A 19,081-nucleotide genomic window follows, 5' to 3' on the forward strand; every position below is an offset into this window, starting at 1 on the left:
GGACCAGACCGTCCCTGATGGATGGTGTGTAGTCAGTTGGGTTCTACCAAGGACCAGACCGTCCCTGATTGATGGTGTGTAGTCAGTTGGGTTCTACCAAGGACCAGGCCGTCCCTGATTGATGGTGTGTAGTCAGTTGGGTTCTACCAAGGACCAGACCGTCCCTGATGGATGGTGTGTAGTCAGTTGGGTTCTACCAAGGACCAGACCGTCCCTGATGGATGGTGTGTAGTCAGTTGGGTTCTACCAAGGACCAGACCATCCCTGATTGATGGTGTGTAGTCAGTTGGGTTCTACCAAGGACCAGACCGTCCCTGATTGATGGTGTGTAGTCAGTTGGGTTCTACCAAGGACCAGACCGTCCCTGATTGATGGTGTGTAGTCAGTTGGGTTCTACCAAGGACCAGACCGTTAGGACCTGATTGATGGTGTGTAGTCAGTTGGGTGTAACCAAGGACCAGACCGTCCCTGATGGATGGTGTGTAGTCAGTTGGGTTCTACCAAGGACCAGGCTGTTAGGACCTGATTGATGGTGTGTAGTCAGTTGGGTTCTACCAAGGACCAGACCGTTAGGACCTGATTGATGGTGTGTAGTCAGTTGGGTTCTACCAAGGACCAGACCGTTAGGACCTGATGGATGGTGTGTAGTCAGTTGGGTGTAACCACCATGTCCAGAGTTCATCTAAGGAGATGAAGTTGACTCAGCAGAATGGGACTGTGGTCTTGACTCATGACTGCTGATGTGGCGGTAATATGGGCACCACAACAACAGCCCCGAGCCACAAATACCAGTATAGGACGAGTCAACAACATGATTTGGGTTTAACAACATGATTTGGGTTTAACAACATGATTTGGGTTTATTAATAACATGATTTGGGTTTATTAATAACACGATTTGGGTTTATTAACATGATTTGGGTTTATTAACATGATTTGGGTTTATTAACATGATTTGGGTTTATTAACATGATTTGGGTTTATTAACATGATTTGGGTTTATTAACATGATTTGGGTTTAACAACATGATTTGGGTTTAACAACATGATTTGGGTTTATTAACATGATTTGGGTTTATTAATAACATGATTTGGGTTTATTAATAACATGATTTGGGTTTAACAGAATATGAGCTTTGAAAAGGAACATTTCCACTGGGACAGTTACTCTTTGGTTTTATAGAACAACTGACTGAGATCAATGTTACACTGTCTAAAAAATGTAAACATGCAAATGCCTTCTAATCTAGCATTTTTAAAGGGGCAACCTGCAGTTCAAATAACCATGTTTAACTACAGGAACTTTGTGAAGGATCCTTCACAGGTTCACAGGCCTAATCTTCATGGATATGGCTTTCACAGAGTAGAAGGTCTTCCATCCCCTCCAGTTGACTCCCATCTGTGAGTTCAATCCCCATGTATAAAGACCGTTGGGGTTTGACAAGTAACACTCGTTGAACCAATAACCTCCGACTGCGCCGACTGCACAGTTGGTCTCATGGGGGTCCTGGTCTCGGTCGAAGGTGGAGAACTTCATACCGCTGTGATAGGTGAGAGAGTCCCCTTTGGTTCAAGCAGGAAACACAGGTCAGATGATAAGGTACCCCTGTCCTTTCTATGTAAAAATCATGATCTCTAATTAACTGACCCCAGATCAGCTCTAACATGATGTATCTGTACGGTCTCCCCCTGTCCTTTCTATGTAATACTATTCATTATGATCTCTAATAAACTGATCCCAGAGCAGCTCTAAGATGATGTATCTGTACGGGCCCCCCTCATGGGGGTTGTATTCACTAGGAATCAAACGGAACCGAATGAGGGAACCTAGCTGAACTCTGGACTAATGAATACAGCCCAGATGTTCAACTGTTCTCACCTGAACTCTGGACTAATGAATACAGCCCAGATGTTCAACTGTTCTCACCTGAACTCTGGACTAATGAATACAGCCCAGATGTTCAACTGTTCTCACCTGAACTCTGGACTAATGAATACAGCCCAGATGTTCAACTGTTCTCACCTGAACTCTGGACTAATGAATACAGCCCAGATGTTCAACTGTTCTCACCTGAACTCTGGACTAATGAATACAGCCCAGATGTTCAACTGTTCTCACCTGAACTCTGGACTAATGAATACAGCCCAGATGTTCAACTGTTCTCACCTGAACTCTGGACTAATGAATACAGCCCAGATGTTCAACTGTTCTCACCTGAACTCTGGACTAATGAATACAGCCCAGATGTTCAACTGTTCTCACCTGAACTCTGGACTAATGAATACAGCCCAGATGTTCAACTGTTCTCACCTGAACTCTGGACTAATGAATACAGCCCAGATGTTCAACTGTTCTCACCTGAACTCTGGACTAATGAATACAGCCCAGATGTTTCTCTAAGTTAAACTGTTCTCACCTGCTCCTCCGTCTTTAAAGCCAGTAACCTGTAGTTTGTAGCCGTCCAGTTCAGGATCTGTGACTTTGGGAGAGATGGCGAAGGAGGAGTAGAAAGCGTAGGCTTTCTGTCCTTCAAAGTCCTCCATGTCCACCCTCAACTCATAGGTCTTTTTCAGGGTCAGGAGGTAGATGGTGTCCAGACCTGCATCGAACAGACGAGAGGTGAACCTTTTATTAGAACAGAGATATTCAACTCTTACCCCTTACCAGGTTCAGAGGCTGCTGGTTTCCTCTTCTACCTGGTAATTCATATCATCCACCTGGTGTCCCAGGTCTAAACCAGACCTCTTCTACCTGGTAATTCACATCACCCACCTGGTGTCCCAGGTCTAAACCAGTCCTCTTCTACCTGGTGTCCCAGGTCTAAACCAGTCCTCTTCTACCTGGTGTCCCAGGTCTAAACCAGTCCTCTTCTACCTGGTAATTCATATCACCCACCTGGTGTCCCAGGTCTAAACCAGTCCTCTTCTACCTGGTAATTCATATCACCCACCTGGTGTCCCAGGTCTAAACCAGTCCTCTTCTACCTGGTAATTCATATCACCCACCTGGTGTCCCAGGTCTAAACCAGTCCTCTTCTACCTGGTAATTCATATCATCCACCTGGTGTCCCAGGTCTAAACCAGTCCTCTTCTACCTGGTAATTCATATCACCCACCTGGTGTCCCAGGTCTAAACCAGTCCTCTTCTACCTGGTAATTCATATCACTCACCTGGTGTCCCAGGTCTAAACCAGTCCTCTTCTACCTGGTAATTCATATCATCCACCTGGTGTCCCAGGTCTAAACCAGTCCTCTTCTACCTGGTAATTCACATCACCCACCTGGTGTCCCAGGTCTAAACCAGTCCTCTTCTACCTGGTAATTCATATCACCCACCTGGTGTCCCAGGTCTAAACCAGGCCTCTTCTACCTGGTAATTCATATCATCCACCTGGTGTCCCAGGTCTAAACCAGTCTTCTACCTGGTAATTCATATCACTCACCTGGTGTCCCAGGTCTAAACCAGGCCTCTTCTACCTGGTAATTCATATCATCCACCTGGTGTCCCAGGTCTAAACCAGTCTTCTACCTGGTAATTCATATCACCCACCTGGTGTCCCAGGTCTAAACCAGTCCTCTTCTACCTGGTAATTCATATCATCCACCTGGTGTCCCAGGTCTAAACCAGTCCTCTTCTACCTGGTAATTCACATCACCCACCTGGTGTCCCAGGTCTAAACCAGTCCTCTTCTACCTGGTAATTCATATCATCCACCTGGTGTCCCAGGTCTAAACCAGTCCTCTTCTACCTGGTAATTCATATCATCCACCTGGTGTCCCAGGTCTAAACCAGTCCTCTTCTACCTGGTGTCCCAGGTCTAAACCAGTCCTCTTCTACCTGGTAATTCATATCACCCACCTGGTGTCCCAGGTCTAAACCAGTCCTCTTCTACCTGGTAATTCATATCACCCACCTGGTGTCCCAGGTCTAAACCAGTCCTCTTCTACCTGGTAATTCATATCACCCACCTGGTGTCCCAGGTCTAAACCAGTCCCTGATGAAGAGGAACAATGTGAAAAATGTAATGTCTTCGGTCAGCACAGAAAGAGATGTCACAAAAAAAGCTGATTTCATTTTTTTGTATATACAGTACCAGTCAAAAGTTTGGTACTGTTGGAAAATACATTCCAGCTGAAGCTGGTTGAGAGAATGCCAAGCGTGTACAAAGCTGTCATCAAGGCAAAATGATGGCTACTTTGAAGAATCTCAAATATAAAAAATATTTTGATTTAACACGTGTTTTGGTTACCACATGATTCCATATGTTATTTCATAGTTTTGATGTCTTCACTATTATTCTACAATGTAGAAAATAGTAAAAAATAATAAAGAAAAACCCTGGAATGAGTGGGTGTGTCCAAACTTTTGACTGGTACTGTATATTTTTTTACATTTATTTTTTAACTGCTTTGGGGTAGTGTGGGAGGTTGTATTTCTAGACGCACTGGTTTTACACACTGACTAAAGGTGATTGGTCTTGTTGTGATTGGTCTCGTTGTGATTTGGTCTCGTTGGGATTTGGTCTCGTTGGGATTTGGTCTCGTTGTGATTCGGTCTTGCCTAACTACTGACCGTCACAACAACCTCACTAACAGAGAAGTCAGTTTAACAAACCAATGATTCATTTATATTATCCCGGTTTTTTTCATGGATGATCTGTCCTTACTTCAGAAAGACTTTAAGTCCTTACCCAGCCAGTACTCTCCTGCTGCATGTCCAAAGCCGTTCTTGTACTGGTCCCATCCTCTGTAGAAATTCACTGTTCCATCCATCCTCCTCTGGAACACCTGGAAGGAGGGGAAGAGGGGGGGAGAGGGAGGCGGGTGAAGGAGAGGAGAAATTGTAAGCATCCTAGGCCATGTCGTCAAGTACTGACTCAGGAGAATTCAGTACCAACGGTTGATCTGACCTCTTATCTGGCAGAATACTGTTTTAAAATACGGTTGATCAGACCTGTAATCTGGCAGAATACTGTTTTAAAATACGGTTGATCAGACCTGTAATCTGGCAGAATACTGTTTTAAAATACGGTTGATCAGACCTGTAATCTGGCAGAATACTGTTGCTTTAAAATACGGTTGATCAGACCTGTAATCTGGCAGAATACTGTTGTTTTAAAATACGGTTGATCTGACCTGTAATCTGGCAGAATACTGTTGTTTTAAAATACGGTTGATCAGACCTGTAATCTGGCAGAATACTGTTGTTTTAAAATACGGTTGATCTGACCTGTAATCTGTCAGAATACTGTTTTAAAATACAGTTGATCTGACCTGTAATCCGGCAGAATACTGTTGTTTTAAAATACGGTTGATCAGACCTGTAATCTGGCAGAATACTGTTTTAAAATACGGTTGATCTGACCTGTAATCTGGCAGAATACTGTTTTAAAATACGGTTGATCTGACCTGTAATCTGGCAGAATACTGTTTTAAAATACGGTTGATCTGACCTGTAATCTGGCAGAATACTGTTTTAAAATACGGTTGATCTGACCTGTAATCTGGCAGAATACTGTTGTTTTAAAATACGGTTGATCTGACCTGTAATCTGGCAGAATACTGTTTTAAAATACGGTTGATCAGACCTGTAATCTGGCAGAATACTGTTGTTTTAAAATACAGTTGATCTGACCTGTAATCCGGCAGAATACTGTTGTTTTAAAATACGGTTGATCTGACCTGTAATCTAGCAGAATACTGTTGTTTTAAAATACGGTTGATCAGACCTGTAATCTGGCAGAATACTGTTGTTTTAAAATACGGTTGATCTGACCTGTAATCTGGCAGAATACTGTTGTTTTAAAATACAGTTGATCTGACCTGTAATCTAGCAGAATACTGTTGTTTTAAAATACGGTTGATCTGACCTGTAATCTGGCAGAATACTGTTGTTTTAAAATACGGTTGATCTGACCTGTAATCTGGCAGAATACTGTTGTTTTAAAATACGGTTGATCTGACCTGTAATCTGGCAGAATACTGTTTTAAAATACGGTTGATCTGACCTGTAATCTGGCAGAATAATGTTGTTTTAAAATACTTCAACAAGATCAGTGTATGTCAATGTAGCATGTTTTTGTTGATGCTAACTAGTTTGTAAGGTGTTGTTGTGACTAATTTATTCGGCTAACAATTAAACATATTTAGTGGATTAAATAAATAAATCATCAGATTTAATGAAAGTAAAGTCACAACAGTGTTGAACCTGACTAGTATGGTCTGGAGGGGTTGAGGCTGACTCTAGTATGGTCTGGAGGGGTTGAGGCCGACTCTAGTATGGTCTGGAGGGGGTTGAGGCCGACTCTAGTATGGTCTGGAGGGGTTGAGGCCGACTCTAGTATGGTCTGGAGGGGTTGAGGCCGACTCTAGTATGGTCTGGAGGGGTTGAGGCCGACTCTAGTATGGTCTGGAGGGGTTGAGGCCGACTCTAGTATGGTCTGGAGGGGTTGAGGCCGACTCTAGTATGGTCTGGAGGGGTTGAGGCCGACTCTAGTATGGTCTGGAGGGGTTGAGGCTGACTCTAGTATGGTCTGGAGGGGTTGAGGCCGACTCTAGTATGGTCTGGAGGGGTTGAGGCCGACTCTAGTATGGTCTGGAGGGGTTGAGGCCGACTCTAGTATGGTCTGGAGGGGTTGAGGCCGACTCTAGTATGGTCTGGAGGGGTTGAGGCCGACTCTAGTATGGTCTGGAGGGGTTGAGGCCGACTCTAGTATGGTCTGGAGGGGTTGAGGCCGACTCTAGTATGGTCTGGAGGGGTTGAGGCCGACTCTAGTATGGTCTGGAGGGGTTGAGGCCGACTCTAGTATGGTCTGGAGGGGTTGAGGCCGACTCTAGTATGGTCTGGAGGGGTTGAGGCCGACTCTAGTATGGTCTGGAGGGGTTGAGGCCGACTCTAGTATGGTCTGGAGGGGTTGAGGCCGACTCTAGTATGGTCTGGAGGGGTTGAGGCCGACTCTAGTCTGGTCTGGAGGGGGTTGAGGCCGACTCTAGTCTGGTCTGGAGGGGGTTGAGGCCGACTCTAGTCTGGTCTGGAGGGGGTTGAGGCCGACTCTAGTCTGGTCTGGAGGGGGTTGAGGCCGACTCTAGTATGGTCTGGAGGGGGTTGAGGCCGACTCTAGTATGGTCTGGAGGGGGTTGAGGCCGACTCTAGTATGGTCTGGAGGGGGTTGAGGCCGACTCTAGTATGGTCTGGAGGGGGTTGAGGCCGACTCTAGTATGGTCTGGAGGGGGTTGAGGCCGACTCTAGTATGGTCTGGAGGGGGTTGAGGCCGACTCTAGTATGGTCTGGAGGGGGTTGAGGCCGACTCTAGTATGGTCTGGAGGGGGTTGAGGCCGACTCTAGTATGGTCTGGAGGGGGTTGAGGCCGACTCTAGTATGGTCTGGAGGGGGTTGAGGCCGACTCTAGTATGGTCTGGAGGGGGTTGAGGCCGACTCTAGTATGGTCTGGAGGGGGTTGAGGCCGACTCTAGTCTGGTCTGGAGGGGGTTGAGGCCGACTCTAGTCTGGTCTGGAGGGGGTTGAGGCCGACTCTAGTCTGGTCTGGAGGGGGTTGAGGCCGACTCTAGTCTGGTCTGGAGGGGGTTGAGGCCGACTCTAGTCTGGTCTGGAGGGGGTTGAGGCCGACTCTAGTCTGGTCTGGAGGGGTTGAGGCCGACTCTAGTCTGGTCTGGAGGGGTTGAGGCCGACTCTAGTCTGGTCTGGAGGGGGTTGAGGCCGACTCTAGTCTGGTCTGGAGGGGGTTGAGGCCGACTCTAGTCTGGTCTGGAGGGGGTTGAGGCCGACTCTAGTCTGGTCTGGAGGGGTTGAGGCCGACTCTAGTCTGGTCTGGAGGGGTTGAGGCCGACTCTAGTCTGGTCTGGAGGGGTTGAGGCCGACTCTAGTCTGGTCTGGAGGGGTTGAGGCCGACTCTAGTCTGGTCTGGAGGGGTTGAGGCCGACTCTAGTCTGGTCTGGAGGGGTTGAGGCCGACTCTAGTCTGGTCTGGAGGGGTTGAGGCCGACTCTAGTCTGGTCTGGAGGGGTTGAGGCCGACTCTAGTCTGGTCTGGAGGGGTTGAGGCCGACTCTGGTCTGGTCTGGAGGGGTTGAGGCCGACTCTGGTCTGGTCTGGAGGGGTTGAGGCCGACTCTAGTCTGGTCTGGAGGGGTTGAGGCCGACTCTAGTCTGGTCTGGAGGGGTTGAGGCCGACTCTAGTCTGGTCTGGAGGGGTTGAGGCCGACTCTAGTCTGGTCTGGAGGGGTTGAGGCCGACTAGTCTGGTCTGGAGGGGTTGAGGCCGACTAGTCTGGTCTGGAGGGGTTGAGGCCGACTAGTCTGGTCTGGAGGGGTTGAGGCCGACTCTAGTCTGGTCTGGAGGGGTTGAGGCCGACTCTAGTCTGGTCTGGAGGGGTTGAGGCCGACTCTAGTCTGGTCTGGAGGGGTTGAGGCCGACTCTAGTCTGGTCTGGAGGGGTTGAGGCCGACTCTAGTCTGGTCTGGAGGGGTTGAGGCCGACTCTAGTCTGGTCTGGAGGGGTTGAGGCCGACTCTAGTCTGGTCTGGAGGGGGTTGAGGCCGACTCTAGTATGGTCTGGAGGGGGTTGAGGCCGACTCTAGTATGGTCTGGAGGGGGTTGAGGCCGACTCTAGTCTGGTCTGGAGGGGTTGAGGCCGACTCTAGTCTGGTCTGGAGGGGTTGAGGCCGACTCTAGTATGGTCTGGAGGGGTTGAGGCCGACTCTAGTATGGTCTGGAGGGGTTGAGGCCGACTCTAGTCTGGTCTGGAGGGGTTGAGGCCGACTCTGGTCTGGAGGGGTTGAGGCCGACTCTAGTCTGGTCTGGAGGGGTTGAGGCCGACTCTAGTCTGGTCTGAACACTAGTTATGTACTCCGTTAAATAGTTTCCTTCTCGGTAGCCTACTCACAGTCCATTTCCCTCCGTCGGTGTCCATATCACAGTAGACGTATCGAGGAGAGTTGGGTCCAGCAGGGTAGATCCTGTAGACACCACTGGTCTTGGCTCCGTCGTTGTAGATGTCAGCACAGTCCAGAGGCTGGAACATTAACCCCTTAGACTGAACAGCTACCGACAGCAGCAACACATGGACGAACCTCAGGGCCTGAAACATGGGGTATCACAGAGAGACTTTTACATTTTAGATTATTTTAATGTAATTCTACGTGTGAAACGTAGATAATTTTCTGCTCAATATATTGAAATTATATGTCGGGTTACATATAAACAGTCTGTAGTGGTAAAATTCTGCCGTGGTAAAATGTAGCTTACAACTTACATGCATTGTTGGAACGGTAAACAGTCTTTATCCAGTTGGTTTTCAGACGAACAAATAATGTGATTGTGACTCTTATCCATCCTTTTGTGTACTTTTTAGAAGGAGTGGATTGATCATGATTGGCTGATTTTATTATCAGGGAAGCAAACACCATTTCACAATATGGACATTTCCACTTCTGTAATTCCCTGGACTTTGTCTTTTTAAACACAGTGTTTCTTCTATCCATATCGCCTAAGTTGTCTCCATGTTTCACCATAACATGCATGTACTCTACCTTTCTGCCCATATTTTGTTAGGTTCCCTATCGCGGTCCGTTTCCCTCCCGTCAGGTTCCCTATCGCGGTCAGGTTCCCTATCGCGGTCCGTTTCCCTCCGTCAGGTTCCCTATCGCAGTCCGTTTCCCTCCCGTCAGGTTCCCTATCGCAGTCCGTTTCCCTCCCGTCAGGTTCCCTATCGCGGTCCGTTTCCCTCCCGTCAGGTTCCCTATCGCGGTCCGTTTCCCTCCCGTCAGGTTCCCTATCGCGGTCCGTTTCCCTCCCGTCAGGTTCCCTATCGCGGTCCGTTTCCCTCCCGTCAGGTTCCCTATCGCGGTCCGTTTCCCTCCCGTCAGGTTCCCTATCGCGGTCCGTTTCCCTCCCGTCAGGTTCCCTATCGCGGTCCGTTTCCCTCCCGTCAGGTTCCCTATCGCGGTCCGTTTCCCTCCCGTCAGGTTCCCTATCGCGGTCCGTTTCCCTCCCGTCAGGTTCCCTATCGCCGTCAGGTTTCCCTCCCGTCAGGTTCCCTATCGCCGTCAGGTTCCCTATCGCAGTCCGTTTCCCTCCCGTCAGGTTCCCTATCGCGGTCCGTTTCCCTCCCGTCAGGTTCCCTATCGCGGTCCGTTTCCCTATCGCGGTCCGTTTCCCTCCGTCAGGTTCCCAGTCCGTTAGTCTCGAAAAAGACAAATTCTTATTTAGGCTGTTCTCGGGCAGAACGACAGATTTTTACCTTGTCAAGATCGGGGATTCGATCTTGCAACCTTTCGGTTACAAGTCCAACGCTCTAACCGCTAGGCTACGCTGCCGCCCCTTTTCTGTTCTTGACTCGTTAGATAGCTGGCTAGACTAACTTACCCCAAACAAATTGTAGATGACATGGCTAATTGAGTGACTCTCAGTTAAAATTAAGTTATAATTATAGAACATTAAATATTTATGGGGCACCACTTGCATGTTCTCAGTCAGGTAGTCCTTACACACCATAGAGAATGATAGAGGCCTCTAGTGGCCAGAAGGCGGTATTGAGGCATTACACACCATAGAGAATGATAGAGGCCTCTAGTGGCCAGAAGGTGGTATTAAGGCATTACACACCATAGAGAAGGATAGAGGCCTCTAGTGGCCAGAAGGTGGTATTAAGGCATTACACACCATAGAGAATGATAGAGGTATCTAGTGGCCAGAAGGCGGTATTAAGGCATTACACACCATAGAGAATGATAGAGGCCTCTCGTGGCCAGAAGGCGGTATTAAGGCATTACACACCATAGAGAAGGATAGAGGCCTCTAGTGGCCAGAAGGTGGTATTAAGGCATTACACACCATAGAGAAGGATAGAGGCCTCTAGTGGCCAGAAGGTGGTATTAAGGCATTACACACCATAGAGAATGATAGAGGTATCTAGTGGCCAGAAGGCGGTATTAAGGCATTACACACCATAGAGAATGATAGAGGCCTCTAGTGGCCAGAAGGTGGTATTAAGGCATTACACACCATAGAGAATGATAGAGGCCTCTAGTGGCCAGAAGGCGGTATTAAGGCATTACACACCATAGAGAATGATAGAGGTATCTAGTGGCCAGAAGGCGGTATTAAGGCATTACACACCATAGAGAATGATAGAGGTATCTAGTGGCCAGAAGGTGGTATTAAGGCATTACACACCATAGAGAATGATAGAGGCCTCTAGTGGCCAGAAGGTGGTATTAAGGCATTACACACCATAGAGAATGATAGAGGCCTCTAGTGGCCAGAAGGTGGTATTAAGGCATTACACACCATAGAGAAGGATAGAGGCCTCTAGTGGCCAGAAGGCGGTATTAAGGCATTACACACCATAGAGAATGATAGAGGCCTCTAGTGGCCAGAAGGCGGTATTAAGGCATTACACACCATAGAGAAGGATAGAGGCCTCTAGTGGCCAGAAGGCGGTATTAAGGCATTACACACCATAGAGAAGGATAGAGGCCTCTAGTGGCCAGAAGGCGGTATTAAGGCATTACACACCATAGAGAATGATAGAGGCCTCTAGTGGCCAGAAGGCGGTATTGAGGCATTACACACCATAGAGAATGATAGAGGCCTCTAGTGGCCAGAAGGTGGTATTAAGGCATTACACACCATAGAGAAGGATAGAGGCCTCTAGTGGCCAGAAGGTGGTATTAAGGCATTACACACCATAGAGAATGATAGAGGTATCTAGTGGCCAGAAGGCGGTATTAAGGCATTACACACCATAGAGAATGATAGAGGCCTCTCGTGGCCAGAAGGCGGTATTAAGGCATTACACACCATAGAGAAGGATAGAGGCCTCTAGTGGCCAGAAGGTGGTATTAAGGCATTACACACCATAGAGAAGGATAGAGGCCTCTAGTGGCCAGAAGGTGGTATTAAGGCATTACACACCATAGAGAATGATAGAGGTATCTAGTGGCCAGAAGGCGGTATTAAGGCATTACACACCATAGAGAATGATAGAGGCCTCTAGTGGCCAGAAGGTGGTATTAAGGCATTACACACCATAGAGAATGATAGAGGCCTCTAGTGGCCAGAAGGCGGTATTAAGGCATTACACACCATAGAGAATGATAGAGGTATCTAGTGGCCAGAAGGCGGTATTAAGGCATTACACACCATAGAGAATGATAGAGGCCTCTAGTGGCCAGAAGGTGGTATTAAGGCATTACACACCATAGAGAATGATAGAGGCCTCTAGTGGCCAGAAGGTGGTATTAAGGCATTACACACCATAGAGAATGATAGAGGCCTCTAGTGGCCAGAAGGTGGTATTAAGGCATTACACACCATAGAGAAGGATAGAGGCCTCTAGTGGCCAGAAGGCGGTATTAAGGCATTACACACCATAGAGAATGATAGAGGCCTCTAGTGGCCAGAAGGCGGTATTAAGGCATTACACACCATAGAGAAGGATAGAGGCCTCTAGTGGCCAGAAGGCGGTATTAAGGCATTACACACCATAGAGAAGGATAGAGGCCTCTAGTGGCCAGAAGGCGGTATTAAGGCATTACACACCATAGAGAATGATAGAGGCCTCTAGTGGCCAGAAGGCGGTATTGAGGCATTACACACCATAGAGAATGATAGAGGCCTCTAGTGGCCAGAAGGCGGTATTAAGGAATTACACACCATAGAGAATGATAGAGGCCTCTAGTGGCCAGAAGGCGGTATTAAGGCATTACACACCATAGAGAATGATAGAGGCCTCTAGTGGCCAGAAGGTGGTATTAAGGCATTACACACCATAGAGAAGGATAGAGGCCTCTAGTGGCCAGAAGGCGGTATTAAGGCATTACACACCATAGAGAATGATAGAGGCCTCTAGTGGCCAGAAGGCGGTATTAAGGCATTACACACCATAGAGAATGATAGAGGCCTCTAGTGGCCAGAAGGTGGTATTAAGGCATTACACACCATAGAGAATGATAGAGGCCTCTAGTGGCCAGAAGGTGGTATTGAGGCATTACACACCATAGAGAATGATAGAGGCCTCTAGTGGCCAGAAGGTGGCATTAAGGCATTACACACCATAGAGAATGATAGAGGCCTCTAGTGGCCAGAAGGTGGCATTAAGGCATTACACACCATAGAGAATGATAGAGGCCTCTAGTGGCCAGAAGGTGGCATTAAGGCATTACACACCATAGAGAATGATAGAGGCCTCTAGTGGCCAGAAGGTGGCATTAAGGCATTACACACCATAGAGAATGATAGAGGCCTCTAGTGGCCAGAAGGTGGCATTAAGGCATTACACACCATAGAGAATGATAGAGGCCTCTAGTGGCCAGAAGGTGGCATTAAGGCATTACACACCATAGAGAATGATAGAGGCCTCTAGTGGCCAGAAGGTGGCATTAAGGCATTACACACCATAGAGAATGATAGAGGCCTCTAGTGGCCAGAAGGTGGTATTAAGGCATTACACACCATAGAGAATGATAGAGGCCTCTAGTGGCCAGAAGGTGGTATTAAGGCATTACACACCATAGAGAATGATAGAGGCCTCTAGTGGCCAGAAGGTGGTATTAAGGCATTACACACCATAGAGAATGATAGAGGCCTCTAGTGGCCAGAAGGTGGTATTAAGGCATTACACACCATAGAGAATGATAGAGGCCTCTAGTGGCCAGAAGGTGGTATTAAGGCATTACACACCATAGAGAATGATAGAGGCCTCTAGTGGCCAGAAGGTGGTATTAAGGCATTACACACCATAGAGAATGATAGAGGCCTCTAGTGGCCAGAAGGTGGTATTAAGGCATTACACACCATAGAGAATGATAGAGGCCTCTAGTGGCCAGAAGGTGGTATTAAGGCATTACACACCATAGAGAATGATAGAGGCCTCTAGTGGCCAGAAGGTGGTATTAAGGCATTACACACCATAGAGAATGATAGAGGCCTCTAGTGGCCAGAAGGTGGTATTAAGGCATTACACACCATAGAGAATGATAGAGGCCTCTAGTGGCCAGAAGGTGGTATTAAGGCATTACACACCATAGAGAATGATAGAGGCCTCTAGTGGCCAGAAGGCGGTATTAAGTCCTTAATGTTGTGTTGAGTTGGAAAATACAGTGTTCCTCTAGTGATGGGCGGTGTTGTGTATTGCAGGTGGAATAAATCAGTGTAATTGTATATCTGTATATTCCAGATAGATGTGGAATATGATTCTATAATGTGTCTGTATATTCCAGGTAGAGGTGGAATATGATTCTATAAGGTGTCTGTATATTCCAGGTGGAATATGATTCTATAATGTGTCTGTATATTCCAGGTGGAGGTGGAATATGATTCTATAATGTGTCTGTATATTCCAGGTGGAATTTGATTCTATAATGTGTCTGTATATTCCAGGTGGAATATGATTCTATAATGTGTCTGTATATTCCAGGTGGAATATGATTCTATAATGTGTCTGTATATTCCAGGTGGAATATGATTCTATAATGTGTCTGTATATTCCAGGTGGAATATGATTCTATAATGTGTCTGTATATTCCAGGTGGAATATGATTCTATAATGTGTCTGTATATTCCAGGTGGAATATGATTCTATAATGTGTCTGTATATTCCAGGTGGAATATGATTCTATAATGTGTCTGTATATTCCAGGTGGAATATGATTCTATAATGTGTCTGTATATTCCAGGTGGAATATGATTCTATAATGTGTCTGTATATTCCAGGTGGAATATGATTCTATAATGTGTCTGTATATTCCAGGTGGAATATGATTCTATAATGTGTCTGTATATTCCAGGTGGAATATGATTCTATAATGTGTCTGTATATTCCAGGTGGAATATGATTCTATAATGTGTCTGTATATTCCAGATGGAATATGATTCTATAATGTGTCTGTATATTCCAGGTGGAATATGATTCTATAATGTGTCTGTATATTCCAGGTAGATGTGGAATATGATTCTATAATGTGTCTGTATATTCCAGGTGGAATATGATTCTATAATGTGTCTGTATATTCCAGGTAGATGTGGAATATGATTCTATAATGTGTCTGTATATTCCAGGTGGAATATGATTCTATAATGTGTCTGTATATTCCAGATAGATGTGGAATATGATTCTATAATGTGTATTCCAGGTAGATGTGGAGGTGTACAGGAGAGACTCTAAGAGGCTTCCAGGTTTAGGAGAACCTGACATCGACTGGGAGGAGAGTGTTTACCTGAATCTGATCCTAATGAAGGTTGGTATGGCAACAAGCACATTCCCAGGCCGCCTCCCGTCCCAGTACTAACCAGGCCCGACCCTGAACGGGCTGTCTCCCGTCCCAGTACTAACCGGGCCCGACCCTGAACGGGCTGTCTCCCGTCCCAGTACTAACCAGGCCCGACCCTGAACGGGCTGTCTCCCGTCCCAGTACTAACCAGGCCCGACCCTGAACGGGCTGTCTCCCGTCCCAGTACTAACCAGGCCCGACCCTGAACGGGTTGTCTCCCGTCCCAGTACTAACCAGGCCCGACCCTGAACGGGCTGTCTCCCGTCCCAGTACTAACCAGGCCCGACCCTGAACGGGCTGTCTCCCATCCCAGTACTAACCAGGCCCGACCCTGAACGGGCTGTCTCCCGTCCCAGTAGTAACCAGGCCCGACCCTGAACGGGCTGTCTCCCGTCCCAGTACTAACCAGGCCCGACCCTGAACGGGCTGTCTCCCGTCCCAGTACTAACCAGGCCCGACCCTGAACGGGCTGTCTCCCGTCCCAGTACTAACCAGGCCCGACCCTGAACGGGCCGTCTCCCATCCCAGTACTAACCGGGCCCCCGTCCCAGTACTAACCAGGCCCGACCCTGAACAGGCTGTCTCCCGTCCCAGTACTAACCGGGCCCGACCCTGAACGGGCTGTCTCCCGTCCCAGTACTAACCAGGCCCGACCCTGAACGGTCTGCCTCCCGTCCCAGTACTAACCAGGCCCGACCCTGAACGGTCTGCCTCCCGTCCCAGTAGTAACCAGGCCCGACCCTGAACGGTCTGCCTCCCGTCCCAGTACTAACCAGGCCCGACCCTGAACGGGCTGTCTCCCGTCCCAGTAGTAACCAGGCCCGACCCTGAACGGGCTGCCTCCCGTCCCAGTACTAACCGGGCCCCCGTCCCAGTACTAACCAGGCCCGACCCTGAACGGTCTGCCTCCCGTCCCAGTAGTAACCAGGCCCGACCCTGAACGGTCTGCCTCCCGTCCCAGTACTAACCAGGCCCGACCCTGAACGGGCTGTCTCCCGTCCCAGTAGTAACCAGGCCCGACCCTGAACGGGCTGTCTCCCGTCCCAGTACTAACCAGGCCCGACCCTGAACGGGCTGTCTCCCGTCCCAGTACTAACCAGGCCCGACCCTGAACGGGCTGTCTCCCGTCCCAGTACTAACTAGTATCACAAGTGATTCTGCATTTAATGCTTTATCATAAAGGTGCATTTTCCCGTCGTTCACACGGGATAACACGTCATTGGTAGGGATAGCCTAATATTGTCACCATCACACTTTTTTAGAAATGTTTTATTTATTAAATTTTTTCTCCCCAATTTCGATCTTGTCTCATCGTTGCAACTCCCCAACGGGTTCGGGAGGCGAAGGTGGAGTCATGCGTCCTCTGAAACATGACCCGCCAAACCGCGCTCCTGAACACCCGCCCGCTTAACCCGGAAGTTAGCCGCACCAATGTGTCGGAGGAAACACTGTTCAACTGGCGACCGAAGTCAGCCTGCAGGCACCCGGCCCGCCACAAGGAGTCGCTAGAGAGCGATGAGCCAAGTAAAGCCCCCCCCTAACCCGGACGAAGCTGGGCTAATTGTGCGCCGTCCTATGGGACTCCCGGCCACGGCCGGTTGGGGCACAGCCCGGGAATGAACCCAGGTCTGTAGTATCGTCTCTAGCACTGCGATGCAGTACCTTAGACCGCTGTGTCACCTGACATTTTCCTAGGAAAGTCTAGTTCAGAATATGGTTGGATAAAACCAAATTCATGACCTCTCTCTTTTTCTCTATCAGCTGGACTATGTGGTGACGTGTGCTGTCTGCACACGCTCAGATGCAGGAGACATTCACATCCACAGGAAGAAGTCTCAGGTAAGAGACGGGACTCTTCAGACTACATCCCATAGGATTTACTAATGTAGCTGTGGATAGATGGGCCTCCACAGAAACTGACCCAGTAACTCTCTCGCTCGCTTTCTCTCTCTCTCTCTCTCTCTCGCGCTTTCTCTCTTTCTCTCTCTCTCGCTTTCTCTCTCTTCTCTCTCGGGTTCTCTCTCGTCTCTTCCCCTCTCTCTCTCTTCACCTCGTCACCTCTCTCTCCCCCTTTCTCTCTCACTCTCCTCATCCCCCTCCCCTTCCTCTCTCTCTCTCTTTCCCTCCCCCTTTCCTCTCTCTCTCTTTCCCTCCCCCTTTCTCTATCACTCTCCTCATCCCTCTCTCTCCCCCTTTCTCTCTCTCTCTCTCCCCCCTTCCTCTCCCTTTCTCTATATATCTCTCCTCGTCCCTCTCTTTCCCTTACTTTATCTCTCTCTTTTCTCTCTCCCCCCTTCCTCTCCCTTTATATCTCTCCTCTCCATCTCTTTCCCTTCCTCTCTCTCTCCCCTTCCTCTCCCTTTCTCTATATATCTCTCCTCGTCCCTCTCTCCCCTTCCTCTCTCTCCCCTTCCTCTCCCTTTCTCTATATATCTCTCCTCGTCTCTCTCTCTCTCTTGTCTCTCTCTCTCTCTCTCTCTCTCTCTCTCTCTCTCTCTCTCTCTCTCTCTCTCTCTCTCCCCTTCCTCTCCCTTTCTCTATATATCTCTCCTCGTCTCTCTCCCTTCCTTTATCTCTCCCTCTCTCTCTCTCTCTCTCTCTCTCTCTCTCTCTCCCCTTCCTCTCCCTTTCTCTATATATCTCTCCTCGTCCCTCTCTCCCCCTTTCTCTCTCTCTCTCCCCTTCCTCTCCCTTTCTCTATATATCTCTCCTCGTCCCTCTCTCCCCCTTTCTCTCTCTCTCTCCCCTTCCTCTCCCTTTCTCTATATATCTCTCCTCGTCCCTCTCTCCCCCTTTCTCTCTCTCTCTCTCCCCTTCCTCTCCCTTTCTCTATATATCTCTCCTCGTCTCTCTCCCTTCCTTTATCTCTCCCTCTCTCTCTCATCACAGCAAGTGTATGCGTCTCCCAGTAAACACGCCATGGACAGTAAAGGGGAGGAGTCTAAGATGAGCTACCCCAACATCTTCTTCATGATTGACAACTTTGAGGAGGTAACCGTGACAACCACCCTCAATCCCCTCCTCCCCAGCCCAATCAGGCACCTGACAGGTTGTGATTGACTGCCGGGGGCGTCCAGTAGGGCCCTCTGGGAGATGGGCTGTGTATTGAAGTGTGACCTGGGGTGTAGTCATTAGTCGGTCTCCGTTGCGAGTTTCTATTGGATAAATGCAGGTAGGACCCTCCCCCGTTTCATTCCATTTCCTCTGTTTGCTTCCGTCGGTTCGTTAGAGTAAACGGTTTCCGTTGCAAAACGCATTTTGCAACATAATCTAACTAATGAATACACCCCTGACGCTGTCAGTCCATTTAAAAGCCACTACTGCAGTCCACTGATTCTAGTGTATTAACCTCATGGCAGACGGGGTCCGTTACAAATTGATTTTTTTCCTGGGAAGGAAATCGATGACTTTCTCTCTACGTTTTTACAGTGAAAATATAAAACAGCAGTAACCAGGCCCGACCCTGAACGGGCTGTCTCCCGTCCCAGTACTAACCAGGCCCGACCCTGAACGGGCTGTCTCCCGTCCCAGTAGTATGAAACAGCAGTAACCAGGCCCGACCCTGAACGGGCTGTCTCCCGTCCCAGTACTAACCAGGCCCGACCCTGAACGGGCTGTCTCCCGTCCCAGTACTAACCAGGCCCGACCCTGAACGGGCTGTCTCCCGTCCCAGTACTAACCAGGCCCGACCCTGAACGGGCTGTCTCCCGTCCCAGTACTAACCGGGCCCGACCCTGAACGGGCTGTCTCCCGTCCCAGTACTAACCAGGCCCGACCCTGAACGGGCTGTCTCCC

At 48.6% G+C, this 19,081-nt stretch overlaps 1 protein-coding gene and 1 long non-coding RNA gene across 11 annotated transcripts; both read right to left on the minus strand.

Annotated features, from left to right (window-relative positions):
• Positions 1-808: 808 nt before the first annotated feature.
• LOC120038574 (microfibril-associated glycoprotein 4-like) lies at positions 809-9,366 on the minus strand. Its single transcript, XM_038984268.1, has 5 exons — positions 9,268-9,366; positions 8,899-9,093; positions 4,692-4,788; positions 2,418-2,600; positions 809-1,563 (listed from the first exon to the last, which is right to left on the minus strand). Exons 1-5 carry the CDS (start codon positions 9,271-9,273, stop codon positions 1,319-1,321), a joined length of 726 nt encoding a protein of 241 aa, XP_038840196.1. The 5' UTR covers positions 9,274-9,366; the 3' UTR covers positions 809-1,318.
• LOC120038575 lies at positions 2,607-4,159 on the minus strand. Of its 10 annotated transcripts, none has more exons than XR_005475140.1 (4): positions 3,771-4,159; positions 3,551-3,694; positions 2,952-3,315; positions 2,607-2,875 (listed from the first exon to the last, which is right to left on the minus strand). It is a non-coding gene; the product is annotated as an uncharacterized LOC120038575 (long non-coding RNA). The 10 variants fall into 10 exon arrangements; XR_005475141.1 differs by having other exon boundaries at positions 2,607-2,718; positions 2,842-3,315; XR_005475136.1 differs by having other exon boundaries at positions 2,607-2,773; positions 2,842-3,315.
• Positions 9,367-19,081: the final 9,715 nt, after the last annotated feature.

This window comes from Salvelinus namaycush, unplaced genomic scaffold, assembly GCF_016432855.1.
Source record: "Salvelinus namaycush isolate Seneca unplaced genomic scaffold, SaNama_1.0 Scaffold2259, whole genome shotgun sequence".
NCBI classification, from domain to species: domain Eukaryota; kingdom Metazoa; phylum Chordata; class Actinopteri; order Salmoniformes; family Salmonidae; genus Salvelinus; species Salvelinus namaycush.

Coding starts and splice junctions, on each gene's coding strand:
- LOC120038574 (XM_038984268.1), bottom strand. Junction 4,789..8,898: donor CCGACGGAGGGAAATGGACT/GTGAGTAGGCTA, acceptor CCCTCCTTCCAG/GTGTTCCAGAGGAGGATGGA. Junction 1,564..2,417: donor CTTTAAAGACGGAGGAGCAG/GTGAGAACAGTT, acceptor CTTGAACCAAAG/GGGACTCTCTCACCTATCAC.